Source organism: Uloborus diversus, chromosome 9, assembly GCF_026930045.1.
Source record: "Uloborus diversus isolate 005 chromosome 9, Udiv.v.3.1, whole genome shotgun sequence".
NCBI lineage: Eukaryota > Metazoa > Arthropoda > Arachnida > Araneae > Uloboridae > Uloborus > Uloborus diversus.
Genome location: NC_072739.1, coordinates 26193126 through 26212559, shown reverse-complemented (window position 1 = coordinate 26212559; position 19434 = coordinate 26193126). Strand labels below are relative to the sequence as shown.

Genomic DNA, 19434 nt, shown 5'->3' with positions numbered 1-19434 from the left:
GGCATGGACAAATACTCTTTTATTTCCTTTTCGGCTTTATATGAGGGAAGATTTATGGAACTTATTGAGAGGTTTTCTTCTTCCTCTTCTGCAAAGTTGAAAAACTTTTTTAAGCCTTGTTTTGCTTTCGGGGGAACATTTATAACTTCTTCCGAATTACTTGGCTGAACTAATTCTGCCATTTTCTGAAGGGCAGACTGCTCAACTCCTACTGGATCCTCCAGAAACCTTAATTTGAATCTAGGGTCACACAGTGTGGCAAGCCCTAAAATTCTCGTCATCGGAGACTGGAGACCGGAGCGTTCCTCTAAAGGAGCCAAAATTGCACCTTTGATTTTTGTTAGGAGTTGCCCCTGTCCTGCCTGAGGTTGCAGCTGCTGTTTTATCCTTGAATAAAGTGGAAGAACTGATGAGGCGGTAATATAGTTACTTCCACTCAAGGTTTTCGTCATGTCCTCAAGCAGGGAAGTGGCAGAAACGAAGTCCTCAATTGCACTGACTTCAGCCCCCTCTAGCATCAAATGCTTCTTATCAGTGTATGATAACAGCATTTTGCAGATTGCAAGCTGGTTGTGAAAAAATCGGTGGCAGAGTTTCACTGTGCTCCACCACCTAGTTGGGCAAGCGCTGGGCAGAGTCATAGCATCCAAGTTTGAGTCTGCTTGTGCTTTATGTAGATCTCTTTTCATTTTCCAGCTGCGTGCTACACTGTTTTGAGGAAACTTAAGTCGCGACACAGCTTTTTTTAACACTGGGATCTCCAATGCCTTGTTTACACCAATGTTTATGCTGTGTGCGAAACATAATATGTGCGGTAGTTTCAAGTCCGCTGCAGCTTTTACAATGTTCGCTCTGTTGTCGGTCGTCATGCAGCAGATTTCATGTACATTAATACCCCATTCCGACATAACATCTGTAATGATTTCAGAGATGTTTTCTCCTGTGTGGTCGGATTCAAAATGTCTGCAACTTATACAGGCGTCAGTCTGCTTCCACTCTTGGGAAATAAAATGTACAGTTACACCGAAGAATGGAGAACTCGCAATGAAAGTCCAGCAGTCAGTTGTTATAGACAGTTGGTTGACACACACTTCTGCCAAAGCTCTCTTCATTTTAGCAACAGTGTCATTGTAGAGCTTTGGAATAGATGTGCAAGAGAAATACTTTCTCCCTGGTAACTTGTATTTCGGATTCAGTGAATGAACCATCTTTTTAAATTTTGGATGTTCCACTGTGTTGTAGGGCTGCATGGCAGTGGCCAAATACTCTGTTATGGCTTCAGTACATAAAGAACTGAGAGAAGCCGAGTCCAAAGGTTGAAATTCCAGCATCGTTTTCTGCTTTTTTGCTGGTGGTGGGGTTGCAGAACTAAAACTACTATTTAATGCCACTATAGGAGGATCATCAGCATCAGAAAAGTAGATTATTTACCCTTGTTCATATTTCTAGTTTTAAGATATATTTTATTGTTATTGACGAAAATTGTTTTTGACTGTTAAATGTGTTTTTAATTCCATCCCCCCCCCCCCCCCCCCCCCCCCGAGGAGATCACTCCACAATTTCCGTTGGGCTTGTAACAACCCGTTTTAGTTCCTCGAACTTCGGGTATTTAATTCACGGTTGCACACAAGTCAAACAAACATAATAAATTTGCGTTAATTAAGGTTAATTTTACAGTTTTGTGTCTACCCAAATTGTGCATTGACAGGTTCATTGAACATTACAAATCTATCAGAAATTGTAGGCATTGGCAAGACTTTCACAATATCACTTCTAGACACTCGATGTTGTTCAGCATTCTCTACATAAGAAAAGCTTGTTGCTGATACTATCTTTAGAGACAGTTAAGTCATGATTTTCATCTTTGGGAATCGAAACTTGACATACAAAATTTTGCCATCTTTTTTTCCCTGTAACTTTTCCTAAAAGGAATGAACCTGTAACAATTACTTTCGACATTCGTTTGTTATCTACTTCTAAATATTTCAAAATGAATGTGGTTTCTTTACAGCCACAATTAATGTAGAAATGCAATTCCGAATTTTCAAAAATCATTGCATGAATACTTGATATTCCTTTTACCTCCTGTGCTTTTGACCAATCTGTAGCTTCAGATTCTTCATCGATTTGATGTTGCATTATTGACATAACTGTGATATTAGGCATAAATTTAGCAGCTACTCTCGAAAAATCTAAAGCTGTTTGGACTGTTTCTCTTCTGGCCATAACATCCGCATGCACTCGTGTTTTTGCTGACCCCGCCAATACCATCAACAACTCTTTTGCTATGAGAAGTGGCAGTATATTTCCAGCTTATGTTATGAAATTTTTCTTGGAATTTTAAATTTAGTTCATGTTGTAAATATGCCATGTACCGATTCTTAAATTCACTCAATGGGCCATCGGTCCAAATTATTAATTTTGATCTATTATTAGCTTGAATTACATTTAGGAAGATGGTTAAAAACACTGCAACAGTGTTTTAACTTTTATCATTGGTGTCTGATACAATAAGAAAACACAAGGTATTTTGTGCATCAAACAATGCTGCAGTAAACAACGTAACAGAGCTTCGACTCCATAATGCTGACTGCACCTCTCCTTGTCACTCACACCCATAATTCATTGCAAAATCCAATTGAAGAACTAAACCATGCTTTTTGTCGTTCTCGAATGCCGATGCTTGGATTCGCTTGATGCGAACATGTTCTTGAAATTGTGAAAGAGCAGTTTTAATATCATTCAGTAACTCGGTAGCACAGCTTTCATGATGTTTTATTTCTAGCCTCTTTATTTCAGGGTGTTTCTCCCAAAGCCCCCTATTGAACATGGGACTCAGGTGTAAGCTTATTAGTTTCCATTGTAAGACAGGCTCCATTTTGACAGTCTTCACAGTTATTTTGCCAACAATCAGATTGCAAGTTTTTGTATATAATCTGTGAACTTAACAGTCCCTCCCAAAATTGATGATTGTATTGCAGTCCTAGACCATGCAACATCATAAGGAAATTCTCTTGCAAAAAGCACTTGCACTGGTCAGCTGGTGTGTTCTTAAGAAGCAAAACATTCTGTGGATGTAGGCTACTGAATTTGGCAATATCCAATTGGATTGTTGGGATATTTTTCTTAAAATAAGAAATGTGCTTCCTTTAACATGCAATGTTAAGTAATATTTCTGCACCTGCTTTCTTTCCCCTTTTACCCAAATTGTCATTTCATCCTTTTGTCCTAGTGCTGTGTACACAATATCAGGACGGAAAAAGAAATTGGTGACTAAAGTTTCAGTCTCATTACTTGGTTTTACTTCATATTTCATCTCCTGTAATAATTTTAGTCCAACGGTTTAGCCAATCCTGCCACAACAGCTTTCATTTTTCGAGGTGACTTTGGATGAGCTTGTAGAGTTATACGCACAGCTTTTCCGTATGTCTGAGGCACTCTGTAAGGGCTAGAAGATTGCTCAAGAACATCACTTGAACTCTGACCTTGTTTTGCCTCTGTAACTGCCAACTTTTTGCGCATTCTGTATTGTCTTTGTCTTTCTTTGGCTGCTTCTCTCATTTTCATCTTTGCGGATGCACTCAATCTATCCTTTTTAAGATGTTGAATATCAGCTTGTCTCATCTTCTCCTTTTCTCTGAACTCTGGATTTTCATACTTTTGCTTATCATACACTGCTCGACATTGAAAATGCAACACCAAGGAGGAGTGTTCAGAAATTTACGCAAATTTTAACGTACATAACTGAGTTATGTAAATGATGTAAAATGGGCAGCTCTCCGACGCACATGAAGTAAGATATAAGGGAAGGAACTTGCAGAATGGGCAATATTCGTGTTGTTATTTCTGACTGGAGAATTATCGGAGAAATTTTGTTTTTGTCTTGGAGGATATGTGCAACATGAGAGAATGCCAGGCCGACATCAACGAAAGCACCTCTAGCAGGTAGACTATTTACAAGGGGTATGGTGATCGGACCTGCAAAGGGGAGGTTGGTCCGTACATCAAATCGCAGCTGATACCCACATGGATAAGAGCACGGTGCATCGACTGTGCTGAAGATGGTTAGAACAACGAAATGTGGCAAGATTGAGGGGTGCAGGGGCAGCCAGAGTGACGTCAGAACGCGTGGATCGACGCATCTATTGACAATCTGTAGCAGACCCACAAGTCACTTGTTCCTCGATTCTGCAGCAGGTGAAAGATACCCTGTATGTTCCTGTGTCAACCAGAACCATTTCCCGTCGTTTGGTCACACGTGGTCTGCAATCACGGCATCCGCTAAGAAGACTGCCATTGACCTCACAACATAGACTGCAACGTTTAGCATGGTGTCCTCGCTTTTGCCATTCCACAGCATACATAAAGCAGTGAACCTTTTTCCAAACAAATTCCCTTTCATAAATAGTGACATCATTGCTCTGACTTTCAAATAAAATACCCAAACTGTCATGGCGATCGTGTGGTTTTTGTCCAGGTAGCAAGGCATCTGAAATATCTTTCCATCGTGGGTTGCAAGTAAAAGTAAGGAAAAGATCAGGACGGCCATAATGATGAATGTAAAATCAGTGCATCTTGTCTTTTTGTGGATGTATCTAGGCAATCCAGTAAAGGTTGAAAGTAGAACAACCTTCTGTCCAAGTTGAGAAACATCGGTGTCCTGTTTACCCCACCGCATCTTTTAAATGTACGTAACTATCTGCTCTTAGCTATGCTTGATTGTTTTGGATGTAATTCAATCTTTCTGTTTCAATTTTGGCATTCATGTCCACTAAATATTGACTAAATAGAGTACAATAGTAAAGTAATCTATTTTCATCTCTTTGTCTGATCATGATGCGGTATGAATAAAAATTTAATGCTGATACTGTTTTCGAAAGAGCAGTTTTTGTTTTTGAATCATGTTGAGGTATATCAATGGAGTAGCCATCCTCAGCATAACAAAATATCAATGGATATTGTAGAGCGTCGTATGAATGGTGCAACTCGCTGATACCACACAACCTGCTATCGTGGCTTTGTAAAATTGTCTCTTTTTTTCGAACTGCTGTCCAACAATGACCAGAGCTACTTACCCTGTTGATGGTGCATTATAACATCCGATGCGATCATCGGCTGGGGCTCTATCAGTGTGAATAACGATTTCAAAATTAGCACCTTTGGGTATTTTTTTGTAGCGTTTTTTAGGGGTCCTTTATGTATGAATTTTCTTCTTGCAACATTTCTTGTAACTGTTTTATCAGATTTGGCTTCACATCTGAGAAGTTGCTGTATCTCAACTTTGCTTCTCTTTCATCTTCACCAACAGAGTAAATTTGAAGAAATTGAGGCTCTTGATTGGGCAAACGTAGAAGGCTTCCAACCAAATGGTCAAGTTGCCCCTTAACTTTAAAAGTCGGCAGGTAACCGTCTTCTATTATTCTGTTAGCTCCAAAAGATGTCATCTGAAAGCTGTGCGTTGATTGTCAGTCAGGAAAAGCTACTTTATATATATAAAGTAGCTTGTCCTGACTGATGGATAGAGCCTTGAGCTGTTTATCTGAGTATCTGTATATACATATACTCAGATAAACAGCTATTAGGTGAATTTAACTCTTCCTGCAAAAATTCAACTATCTCTCTTTGATTTTTTATCTGTTCAGAAATTTCTATCTTCTTCGTCCGAAGTATCTTTGGAAACTTTTGCAAAAGCTTCTTTTTCCGAAGGCATAAGCTAAATAGCTCTTAGTTTCACAATTTTCCAGTCATGGAAATTGAAAAAAATATCCGTCTTTCCACAGCACCTTTAATATGTCTGGGGCCTATAATTGTAGATTTGGATAAACTTAACCTTTTCTTTGTCAATATATTGTTATTAAGGGAAAAGCCTCGTATTACATCTGCATTTCCATGGGCATGAATTAAACGATTCTTAATCGAAATTGGAAGATTTGGACATCTTGTTTTAAAGGAAAATGTTTTTTAGGTCAAATATTTTGCTCCAGAATACCTCAATGCTATAATGATTTTCATAGTTGAATTTTTCACATATTTAAGTAATTTCGGGGTCCACCCTATAAACTTGCTATTAAAAAACTAATCTATTCCTCTATCAAGATTTATAGGCTTTAAGTGGCTGGCACAATCGTTGAATTGCATCAGCTGATTTATTTTTCATCATGGGATGCAAAATTTGTAAATCTTGCAGTACATGATTCGTTAAACCAAGGGCACCTTTAAAACATTTCGCTAATTTGATCAAGCATGACCATAATGCCATTTTTTTTATTTATTTTTTTTTTTTTTTGATTGATTTTCTTCCAGTAATAAAAGAGCTTTTGCTAACAGCTAACTTATTGAGAGCTTTAAAATCACTGAAGTAATTTAAAAAATTAATTAAAAAATTTTTTTTTTTCACCTACTGGGTAACACTTGATTGTTCTTTATAAACATTAGCAAAATGTTATGTAACAGATCATTCATCTTATAATACAATATATGAACAAGAAGTCACTCAGTTTGAAACAATGGTAAATAAACCTTTAAATTTTGTGACAGTGCAACAACAAAGTGAATGTTTACGAGTACCCAGTTTTTTTTTTAAAATTGCTTACGATATGCTTGTAACGAGAGTTGTTTTTGAGAGCACTGAAATTACTCCTCTGTTTCGGCAGGAAATCTATGAAATATTCTTTGAGTGATTCATTAACACTCAACACTCTGTATCAGGACCCAGAGTAAGCCATTTACAGCTAACATGTCTAAAAAGGAATTCTCTTCACACTCCAAAAGTCTTTGCAGCTTTTGTAAATCTTCATGACAAGCAGCACTATATTTCAAGAAAGAAAACAGATCAACGTAGAATTCATTGATGTCTAAAGGAAGGTTGCTGAAATCTTTTGCAAAACAGTTGTGAACTTTGTGCAAATTACACGTACCAATCTCTACCAATTCGTTGTATTTCAAATTAAACAGTTCATCATTTAATTTTTTTGCCACCAATGAATTGGTGTTTGGACCATCTATACCTAACATCAAAATTTTCTTAACGTTTAAATTTTCAGCCTGTAGTGCATCTAAAATACTTATTCAAACTATTTTAGCATCAGCATGGCCAAAAAATAATGATCTTTACTCTTTACTAATAATAAAGCTCAATGTCTGGATGTCTAGATGTCCGGATGTCTGTGACGCGCATAGCGCCTAGACCGTTCGGCCGATTTTCATGAAATTTGGCACAAAGTTAGTTTGTAGCATGGGGGTGTGCACCTCGAAGCGATTTTTCGAAAATTCCATGTGGTTCTTTTTCTGTTCCAATTTTAAGAACAAAACTATGATAAATTACGAAATTATCATAACGTGGAACCGTAACATTGGCACAAGCCAATTGGCGAGATACGAAATTATCATAACATGGAACTGTAACGTGGGTACAAGCCAATTGGCGAGAAAATTCACCATACATTATTTGTAAATATACAGGCTAACCAAAAGACCTTTTTCTATTACGGGCAAAGCCGTGCAGGTGCCACTAGTTTAAAATAAGAGGACCTAACAGAATTGCTTATTAGACTCGAATACCTGAAATGCATACCCAATTGCAAGGACGCCGACTTGCAAAAATTATTGGGGTGGCCAGACATCACCGTGGGTTTAGAGGATTATGTAATTCCACGGAGGTTCCCAAGTCCCCCTCCCCAAAATAAAGGTCAGCTTTTTGTACCTTGAAAATGCCAATTTAGATATTTTTCGTGTGTATAATTTAAAACAAATAGTATGTGACAAGGCGTTTTCAAAGTAAAAATATCTAAAAATTGGTATACAAATTTTCTAGTTCAACTAGATCATGTCACTTGTCTTAGTAAGAAAAATTTTTTTGTTCCATTTTATGGGGAGCTGTGCAGTGCCGTAGCTAGGCATTGATATAAGGTAGGGCACTTGACTTGCATGGAAAGGCACTCCCAGAGAAGCCGACTTAAAAAAAATATTGGAGGGGGGGGGGCATGCCAGGAGATCTTGCAGTGGGAAATTTTCTAAATTTGAGATTAAAAAAAAGAGAGTTTTCAAAGTTTTTTAAAAGTATTTTATAGTCTTATAATCAACATTAGAACCTCGAAAACTCGACAAGCCCGACACATATTTTTGGCTTTGAAAAAAGGAAAAAATAAGTACAAACATGCACAGTATTTTTGTAAAAAGGTAATTTAATTTATGCATGTTTTTTAAGACCAGTTGATTTTTCATTAGGGATATCAGCTAACATATTCAAGTGTACACGCAGTCTCTCAATGTCTGGTTAAGTCATTTTTGAAAAACTCAGTTGATTTTTCAAAATTTGTTTTACCCCTGTTTAATAAAAGCAAGCACTCTTGTTCAACTGCAATAACCTGTGTGAGTCCAGTTGATGTAAACCTCCCAACAATGCAAAATTGCACTTGGTACTACTCCTTTGGGATTTTGAAAGTGTGCGGTGAGCTGGCTTCGTTGTTTTCATACTTCTTTGGTATACGTCGATTCCGAGGAAGCGAAGGATCATCATTTTGATCAATTCCCAAAAGCATTCAAAACTATCACGCCTCCCATTATACAAATCAAACCCCTCATATATTTTTTCCAGATCAGCAACACTTACTCATACATTACTTAATGTATTTTACAAGGTAAACTATCTTTAAACAAGGAAAATAAAAGATAAATTTATGAGTTTAGAAAGCATAATATAACTAATAATTTTCTTGATTTATTAAGGGGGCTCAGGTCCCATGGAGTCGGGCGCCACTGCCCAGTTGTTTCCTAATTTGGGAAGTTGCTGCTTCGTCAAAAGATAGAGTGAAAAGCCCTCCATTATCTAAAGAACTTATGAAATCAGAAACATTTTCATTATTAAAATATGGTCCTAAACCATGTGAAGGGTTCCTGCACATGTGTGCCGAGTTAGAAATGTTTTCATCCATTGAAATTAGCTTTTGTCGAGTTACTGAGGTAATTGAGTTATCCACGTTACCAAAGTTTCACTGCATTTGAAATTTTGAAAACAATTATTTTTTTAGCTGCATATTTTATGTAAAGATTCAGCATTTTATTGACTTAGCATAGCTTGAACATTTAATAGTGTTTTTCTTCTTCTGGTTACTGTTTTATGTTTGATTGAGTTAGTAATAATAAGGTTAATGTTATATGTTGAAAGGTTTAAAAGAAATTGAAAAGCTGGAAAAATTAAATATAACATCTGAATGTTCCCTTTTTTAATAAATTTAATTTAAATGTCATAATATTAGTAACAATTTGAATTAGTATGACATTTAACCTTCTTTCATGGTATAAAAAAAGTTTGATTATAAATTGTCGACTATCTAAATATGTTTACTATTTGGTTGCCAAATATTCAAGTATTCATCCAAACTGAATATTTGGTTTGTCAGCCGAATAGATATTTTTCCGAATAGCAACAGAATATTCGATGCATGCCTAGTTATAATGCACATTTTTTTGCATTTCGTTTTCAAAAGTTTTATTGTACTCATATTAAACATATTTATTTTGTCATTTCAGGCGTTGAGCAAACAATTCAACGCTTCCTGGATGTTGCAAAGCAAATGGAATGTTTTTTTCTTCAGAAGCGCTTGCTGCTGTCTGTGCAAAAGCCAGAACATATTGTTCTTGAGGTAAAGTACAGAATTGTGTGTATCAATGGTCTTCTAACTTCATTGGCACATGAAACCTTTAGAACTACAAGATTTTTCTGGAGAACCTCGTCCTACCCCTAAGACAAATAAAATGTACAATAATATTCTAAGTGGATCTATATACTGTACTTTATGTATGAAACTTTTGACCTGCATCTGTAATACATATATTGCAACAACAACGTAAAGGACAGTAAAGCTTGTCAGAATGGATTGACGGTTGGCGCATTGTCATTACAGGGCACATGTATATATGTAATCAATATTACAGAGCATATGAAAAAATCGTTAATATCCAAAGAACAGCGTGTATCAATATACGTTATGATGTATTTTTAAAACATTGAATTACCATATTTCACAAATGATTGTAAAAATCATTCAGATATAAATGCCATTTAAAATACCTAAATTTTAATATAAAATCTATATTTATACACGAATAATGAAAGAAACATCAATTTTCTTTCCTAATAATAAAGCTGAAAGTCTCTCTGTCTGTCAGGATCTCTCTCTGTCCGGATATCTGTCTGTCTGTCAGGATCTCTGTGACGCGCATAGCGCCTAGACCGTTTGGCCGATTTTCATGAAATTTGGCACTGAATTAGTTTGTAGCATGGGGGTGTGCACCTCGAAGCATTTTTTCGAAAATTCGATTTGGTTCTTTTTCTATTCCAATTTTAAGAACAAAAATATCATAAGATGGACGAGTAAATTACGAAATTATCATAATGTGGAACTGTAACATGGGCACAAGCCAATTGGCGAGATACGAAATTATCATAAGGTAGAACCGTAACATGAGTACAAGCCAATTGGTGAGAAAATTCACCATACATTATTTGTAAATATACGGGCGAACCAAAAGACTTTTTAATTTTCCTATTACGGGCAAAGCCGTGCGGGTACCACTAGTAAGTCTATATATCTTGTAACAATTATATAAGAAAATAAAACAGTATTTTGATGATGCAGTTACTATTTAAAGACTTTAGTCTGTGCTGATTGAAAATGCCATGTATATATGTACAAAAATGTCGGATCTTTTCGATATTTTCGAACCCTGCTTACAATTTATGTAATATGCCATTAACTTGTTCTTTAGGTGTCATCTGCTCTTGTGTTGTATTTGGTGAATCCTACAAAACATCAGTTTAGATCTTTCTAGTTAATATACAAACATTTAGTTTTAAAATCAACAAAGCACATGGTGAAAATGTGCAAGCTATTACTATACAGTAGAGTACCAATTATCTGGGAAGTTCGGGACCATCGCGATCCCGGATAACTGAATTTCCCGGTTTTCTGGATCGTTAAAAAACGCCGGTTATAGACTGTTTATAAAAAGTAAATGACAATAATAATTAGATATTCACTTCAAAATAAAAAGAAAATTCTATATGTAAAGGCGTATTAACTTAGAAATATCAAAAGAAAAACATTTATCAATCTTAAAATTTATTCATAAGGCATATTTTCTTTATTTTAAATTCAAAATTCACCAATAAAAATTATTTTTTAAACATTTCATTGAGTTTTAATTGGCGATAGTTGGGTTTACGCTCAAGAAACAATTGCTGAATTTTGCGCACCGCCATTACGTGAGATTCATCGATGAAAGACTTCTGCTCCATGCCTGCTATGAGTTCTTTCGTTAATTCAATGCAACGTTCGTTAGATATCATAGGAACGACATCTTCAGACTCACTCGTCTCGTCTTCGTCGCTATCTTGTTCCGTGTCATTCGGATGTAGCACCATCTGAATTATTTCGGAATCGGTCATTTCATTGATAATAGGAATATCCTTATCAACGTCAAAGCATTCTTCGATGTCCGTTTCTGAGAACAGATCCCGCTCTAGCCACTTCCGAGAGTATTCGCAAAGGTCATTTTGGAGCTCTTTCTCCTTTTTTCCCTTTAATCCATCACTTGTCAGCTCGTTGGAGTCATCCTCAAAAAAAAGGGACGTCGGCATTAGATTATGCCAAGCATGAATTAAAGTGTCACGCGAGACATAATCCCGTGCTTTCGCGGACAACCAGATCGCTTCCTTAACATTGAAAGTTTTCTGAAACTCCTGGACGGATTTCCCTTCATTTGCTGCATCGATAAGCTTCTTTAGAAATTCCACTTTGTAGCGGCACTTTAAACTTTGCAAAACCCCTTGATCGAGGGGCTGTATTAATGATGTGCAGTTGGGGGGAAGATATTCAACGTTAATGTTGTTTGCGTTAAGGAGAGCAGCAGGCGGGTGTGTGGTGCAGTTGTCTAGAAACAGCACAATTTTACAGTCATCAGCTAAGCCCACTGATTTGCAATGTGCACGGGCCCTAGGTACAAACTCCTTCAGGAACCATTCCGTGAATAATTCCTGCGTAACCCAGGCCTTCTTATTCGCTTTGTAAGTTACCGGCAAGACCTTAATGCCTTTTAATGCCCGTGGATTCTTGCTTTTCCCGATTACTGTAAGTTTCAGTTTACAGTTACCCGATGCATTTGCGCAAGCTAGCAACGTTAGTCTGTCCTTAGCGACCTTGAAACCGCCTGGGTGATTTTCTTTTGATGTAACGTATGTAGTTTGAGGTAGATATTTAAAATACAATTCTGTCTCGTCAGCATTAAATATTTGGTCCAAAGTCAAATTTTCAATTTGCACTAAATTCAACACTTTTTCCACGTAACTCTCCGCAGCTTCCATATCTGCTGAAGCTTTTTCTCCACAAAGTTTTGTCAATCGAATGCCGTGCCTCTGTTTGAAACGGGTGAACCATCCGACACTGTACTCACAGTTCTTCTCAATTTCTAGCTCATTATGGAAATTATTTGCTTGAGCCATGATAATTTGCCTTGTTAACGGAAATTTTTCAGATCTTCTTTGCTTAATCCACTCCATTAGAACTTTGTCTACATCAGCATTCTTTGCTTGATGTAATGTCTTGCGATCGTTCATAGCATCTTCGCGTTCACAACTTGAATAGAACTTGAGTAATTTCGTTTTTTGACTTTCTTTTCTTAGATCGTAAATGGTTGATGTCCCTATTTTATATTGTTCGCTGAGAGTTTTAACGGAATAGCCTTCATCCAATTTTTTTAGAACTTCAACCTTCGTTTTTATGTTCAAACTAACACGTTTTCTTTTTTTTACACTACAATCTCCATGACATTTTCCCTCAAAATTGGAATAAATTTGTTCGCAATCCTCTCCAGTCGATTCAACAAGTGACCACGCTTTTTTTTCTTCAAGAGAACTAATTCTAGCTCAAGTAATAGTCAGGATACTCTCAAAAAATGGACTGCTCTAAAAAGGGTGAAGAGCATTGAACTATGAATAGAAATTTGATGACTCCCTTTCACTTTGGGTTGCTTCTGTAACCTCATCTATCCTATTTTCGTGAATGGAATCAACCCGTTCCTTGTGAAAGAACCTTTCTTTTAAAGCTGGTCAAGCAATAGATAATGCGATGGGACCACCAACCGCGTGTTTCGCGATTGTACAATGCATGGTATGAAAGGAATGGGGAAGGGGGCAATCATGCGTAAAGTGAAGAGGTGGGGCTATTCATTCTTTCGAGGAATTAAAAGGCACATGTATGTCCAGCCAGCAAGTCACCTGTTTCACAAAAATGGTTTCGGTTTAAACAGCACCTTGGCCCAAAAAATACGAACTTTTTTGGAAATTCGCGAAAAATTCGTAATTTTGAAAATAACGGGAATATTGAGCAAAATTTTCCCGGTTTTCTGGTTCCCGGATAAGAGGTACTGTACTGTATTTGTTAAAATTTAATAAACTCGGGGGGGGGGGGGGGGGGGGGGGGGGGAACACTGAGACAAAACATTCATGCTTTTCATTATCTTCTGTGTTTAAGATTCGGCTACCAAGATGTCTTACTGAACAAAATAAGTGGGCTCCCTGTTCTAACCTGCAATTAGAGAATCTGTTGAAACTGCTGGTAATGATAATGCTATGGCATATCATTCAGTAATCTGGTTTTTCAAAGTATATTTTTCCTGACTCCCTATTTGAATTTAAAAAAAAGCTGATTACATTATATGAAAACACCTATTGAACTTAGTGAAATTTAGTTTCGGGGGAAAAACATAACTGATATTTGCAATAAAAAGGTATAATTTGTTTTTTAGTGTTACTGAATTCAATCAAAATTTGTAGATGAAACAGATTTTTTTTACCTATGATTATTGCTAGTTTCTGTTTCTGAACTAGAAAATTTTTGAACTGTTTATTTTTGTTGTCAAATTTTGTGATCTATTTATAAAGTTAGGATTTTTGTAAAAGGTATGTAAACAAACCCACTCTTTGTAAATAAACCCCTACTACTGTGATAAAACTTAACTGCACTGTTATATTTTTCTTTATATCAAAGGAATCGTGTTGAAGTTCTTGTAATACATTTTTATCTTTCTGGTTTACAGAATATCACTGAACTGAAAAATGAACTACTAAGAAAAACTCATCTCCTCAACAAGTACAACGAAAAGCACCAGGTATGGCAAAATCTCCTACAGCAAGAAGTACCGGGAACTCCGAGACCTCCTCCTCCGGCAGTCAATCTCCAACCCCCGCAGAATCTGCCACAAATGCAAGGTCCCCCACCGCAACAGATGCCCCCGATGCAGGTGGTGCCACAGGGTGGGGCTCCACCGGGCCACCCCCACCACATGATGCAACAGCACATGGTGCCACCCATGACTTCCTCCCCGGCACCCAACATGCAAGGCGGCATGATGATGCAATCGCAGCAGATGCATCCACAACACATGGCAGCAGCTCAGCAAGGTGGACTGCAAGGGCCCTTGGCATATTTAGAAAGGACCATGTCCAACATTGGGATGCCTGATAGTGGAAGGTGAATTCTTAATGTTTGTTTATGTAAGATGCAAAGGATATATGAGGCAGTGAGAAGCAAAGGGATGCAAGTGGCAAAATTAAAAATTTGGAGATAACCAGTACAGATGGTAGGGGAACCTCTCCTCTCTCTTGGGGCAAGGTATTGTACTAGTATCCCAGGTAGGTACTGCTGTACAGCATGATATAGAAAAAAATTTCAATGAAAGCCTACCTAGGATCTGATCTTTAAACGCGTTTTACTCGAAACTTAAAATAGTCCACTTGCATCCCTTTGCTTCTCACTGCCTCATATGAGGTAGTGAGAAGTAAAGGGATGCAAGTGGCAAGATTAAAAATTTGGAGATAACCAGGTACAAATGGTAGGTGAACCCCTTCTCTGTCTTGGGGCAAGAGATTGTACTAGATGCCCTGGTAAGTGCTGCTGTACAGCATGATTTAGAAAAAAAAATTCAATGAAAGCCTACCTAGAATGTAGTGTTCATATGTTTTACTCAAAACTTGAAAATGTCTACTTACATCACTTTGCTTTTCACTGCCTCATATAGAGATTTGCTTGTCATGTAGGGGGATCAGGAAGAGGCAATCCTGATGAGAAATTAATCCTTACATGTACAATGTACATACCTGTCAAATCTACTGTTTTTTACCAAGAGCTTCCCACTTACTTAAGCTGTCTCCCAATTTCCCACTAAAATGATCTTCTTCCTCTTTTTTTTTTTCTTTAAAAATAAGCTGAAGTTATTTTAAAAACTGATAGATCCTCAGAAGATCAGGCAAAAATAAAAATGTTAAAATGTACAAAAAATATTCAAAATTGCAGATTTTTCTTTTCATTATTTTTTAATGCACCCAAAAGTTCCAATTAATCATGTCAGTAAAGTGAAATTCCGTAACAACAAACTCCAAGAGTCCTCAAATTTTGTTTGATGTAACAGGAATTGTTTTGTAATGGAATGTATTTCGTTGTATTCATATTCATTGTAACGGGATTTCACTCATTGTTATTTATTAATATGGTCAGATTGAAATGCAATTCTAAAGTAATTTTATGTATTGAAAAATTCTGTTTTCGAATTTCTGATGAGAAATACAATCTTTTTGCATATGTGTTTGAATTTAAAAAAAAAATCATTTTTGATTATCACTAAGCATTTAATTTAAAGGCTAGTGGGAAAAGTTTATGTTGTTTTCATTGAAAACCTTGATTTGAATATGTTTAAATGAAATTCTGTCAAAAGTTCAGAATGAAAGTTTAATTAAAAAATATTTTCAATTTAAAATTTGCTGCTTTCTGATTTGAAAATTTTTTCTCTTTATTTTTGAAGTTCTGTCTTTGGAAAGAAGTTCAAAAAACACAAGTCGCTCAAACAGCGATATCCTTCGAACACATATTCCCTGGTCATTGGCAGTCAATGTGATATTGCTTCCTCTCCTCTTACTTATTTGTTTTGTATTTTCATAGTTTTTAATTTATCATTAAAATCATTTAAGTTCTTAAAATTAATTTTTTTTAGTATTTTCTTTTATTTTTTTCTGTATGGACAGATATTATTGTACCTAAAATAATAAATGTAAATATGTACATAATATGAGTTTGTGTTTTATTTGATATGTGATATACATTTTCTTAACAGAAATAAACTATTTAACCAAGTGAACTAATGAAAATGCTTGAAACTTCTTCATTATTTATCAAATGAAATCATATTAAAAGCCGTATTTTAACATTGTTTTTTCCTTTTTTAAAGTATGCCAATAATGTAATAAAATATTTTCTAAATGTTCTTTAATTCTCGAGACTTTTTCTACAAGCTTGGTTCAAACTGAAAAGTATAAAATAAAATAAGTGTATGATTTCTTCATTACAACACTCAAAAATTGTTAAATTTTTTATATTTAAGTAAGTTCTAAAGCGACCAATAGAATCAAAGCTAAAAGTTTGAAAGAAGGACAGAAATACCTTTTACTATACATTCCATTTTACGAGTTGTTTTCTCATCTATAAGCTGTTCTTTGTGTTCTAAAAAGAGCTCTTATTCACCTGGAAATACGTTGCTGCAATTCTTATTATTTTCAACTTCATAATTTGTCTGAGGTTTTGTAAAAAGGTTAACATTTTAATTTCAACTCTCTTTATTCTTATACAAGGAAAAGAATATGTAACATAAATATTCATTGAATTAATTTTTTTGATTATTTTTTGTAAAGGATTTGTAGAAGTGCAATTGCAGGACTGTCCCTGATAACTAAAATGAGGACTAATTTGAAGCAAAGGCAACTATGGAGATTATTTTATCCGAAATATGAGTGGCAATCCTGCTATTTTTAGTTCGTTTTTAATTTAAAATAATTCCTTTTTTGCAGAAAGGGATTTATTCATTTTGCAATAATTATTAAGTTTAAAATGTTTGAAAATTGTGCCAGTATTGTTACCTGTATATGTTCTACACATGTGTTGTCAGTTAGTTACTAAGGAACCTTTTTAGAGTGAAAAATACTTAGTGTCTCAAGGCTCAAAATAATTTTGCATTGTAAATTGGGTCCTTTTAACACATGCATTGTTTTTTTTTTTCAGTTGAGAAATAGTAACAAACTTTTTTTAACAAAAATAGTTTATTAAAGTAAAAAATGTATAAAAGATGAACAGATGTATCAAAAGAAAAATATGCAGTTCATGTATTCATTTGCATAAAAATGATTATAGGATTATATTTACAGCTCCAAAATGGCACTACAAAATGGACGTTTAACGTTACAACAATGTAGCTGTCTTTAAATTTTCTCTCACAATTGTGTCCATAACGACTTGGAAAACAACTTGAACATTGCTTGTATCTGTGGCTGTTGTAAAATGTGGGTAAATCACTTTTCCAGAATGTTTATTTTGGGCCTGGAACTTATGCTGAGCAAAAAGTGCACCACTATCAACATCATAATCAGGTCCTAAAATAAAAAGCACAATTGATATTAATTAACCTAACCTGTTGTATATCCCCTGCCCCCAATATAAGTCTTTTATTTTTGTTACTATTACTTTCTATCAAATATCTGTTTAGTTGCAGATTCGGCTGTCTGCACACCATGGTTGGTTATTTTTCTCCATAAGTTTTTCAATATTAATGTAGTTACAACACCATTCTCGAATAACCAAGGTGTGTTGAAAGCTCTCAATCGAGACTGCTTCTCTACCAAAACCGTTTGGGAGTGCCATAATGCACTGTTAAGACTAGCTGGCAGTAGTAGGGTTTCCCTTTATTGGGTACCTGGTCATTGTGACATTGTGGGTAACGAATTGGCAGATCAGGTATCTAAGCAGGGCTCCTATACACCATTCATGGGACCCGAGCTTGCCCTCTGCCTGCCCTACAATGCAGTAAGGAGTACTGCAAATATCCTTCTAATGGTTGAATCATATGGCCTGTGGCTTCAGTCCGACTCTCAAAGACAGGCCAAGACTCTGAACCAGCAACCTCCCTGGCTTAGATCCAAGGAACTGCTTAATTTGAGTAGGAAAGAGATCAAGAAGTCTGTTGGGTTACTAACTGGACACTGCTCTTTTAATAGGCATCTTAATCTGATAGGTGTTACCGACAATCCTTCGTGTAGAGGATGCCATATGGCTGATGAGAGCTGAATTCATGTGCTACGTGTGTTGCAGATTGAACGTTAAAACCTGGGAGGTGGCGCTTCTGTGCCGAACCGGTGGAAGCGAGGTCCGATGTGGATGTGAGTGAAAAGGAAAAAAATGTAACAAGCTGTTCTTTGTGTGCTTATGTGACGTTCCGTATTGTTTATCGTGTCGTCAAGTGTTCGTGTATGTAATTAAAGTTTTTGGTATCTTTAAGTAGTGACCTTTTGATTTAGAAGGCGAAAGAAAAGAATCGGGTAAGAAAATTCTAATTTCATGAATTGCTGATTTATTATAGGGTGCCGAAATTACCGGAAGCCTAAAAAAATATCATTAGTTAAAGAACAAGATTCAAAAAAACGAGATCTTAAATTAGAAAGATCCAACGGTAAACGGAGAACCATTAGATCGGCTTTAACCAAAATTGTAAACAAAGTAACCAAACTACTTGACGGTGGAGATAATATAGACGATGATGATTTGGAAAACTTATGCAATTAGTTAATTGGGAAATCCGAACTGATCTTGCAATTAGATTCGGAAATCGAAGATCTCATTGAGAATTTGACCTTGCTCGAAACTGAAATTGCAGGAACTTTAGATTATCGTGAAAAGTTTGAAATCTCCAAATCAAAGATAGATATCTAAAACGGAAACATAAATACGAGAACAGAATTGATGCACAAAATGAACACTCTTTAACCTTTGAAGAAAATGTAAAAGAGAAGCCCAGTGTTCCTGAAAAACCTATTAATGCGTATTATCCTAATGTAAAATTGCCGAAACTAACAATTGAACCTTTTGATGGCAAACACGAAAATTGGCAGGAGTTCTGGGGACAATTTGAGGGAGCTATTCACGAAAACAACCAATTAGCGACAGTTGACAAACTTAACTATTTAAAATCATTTTTAAAGGGTTTAGCTTTAAAATGCGTACAGGGTTTACCAATAACACCAAGCAGTTATGATTTATCGATTGATCTATTGAAAGAAAGATTTGGTAAAAATGAAATAGTTGTGCGTTCACATGTCAACAAACTGTTAAGCCTAACACCAGTAAGATCAAGTTCTAACTTAGAAGATTTAAGACAATTATATGATACTTGAATGATTCAAATTAGAAGCCTTCAGGCAGCCGGAGTAGAACTAAATAATTACGGTGGGATTCTCTTTGCAGTCTTAGTAAAGTTGATCTCTGATGATATTATTTTAGGATATAACTGTTCTACTAAAGAAAAAGAATCATGGGATTATTCAGGAAATTACCGCCC

General features: G+C 35.9%; 1 protein-coding gene across 1 annotated transcript in view; it reads left to right on the top strand.

Annotated features, from left to right (window-relative positions):
* Positions 1 to 14553, top strand: part of LOC129229425 (mediator of RNA polymerase II transcription subunit 28-like) — a 46649-nt gene extending 32096 nt beyond the window's left edge. Inside the window, exons 3-4 of the mRNA XM_054863731.1 lie at positions 9532 to 9644; positions 14098 to 14553. Of these exons, the coding sequence (XP_054719706.1) occupies positions 9532 to 9644; positions 14098 to 14535 (551 nt within the window). The 3' untranslated portion in view covers positions 14536 to 14553. The remainder of the gene's footprint in view (positions 1 to 9531; positions 9645 to 14097) is intronic.
* Positions 14554 to 19434: the final 4881 nt, after the last annotated feature.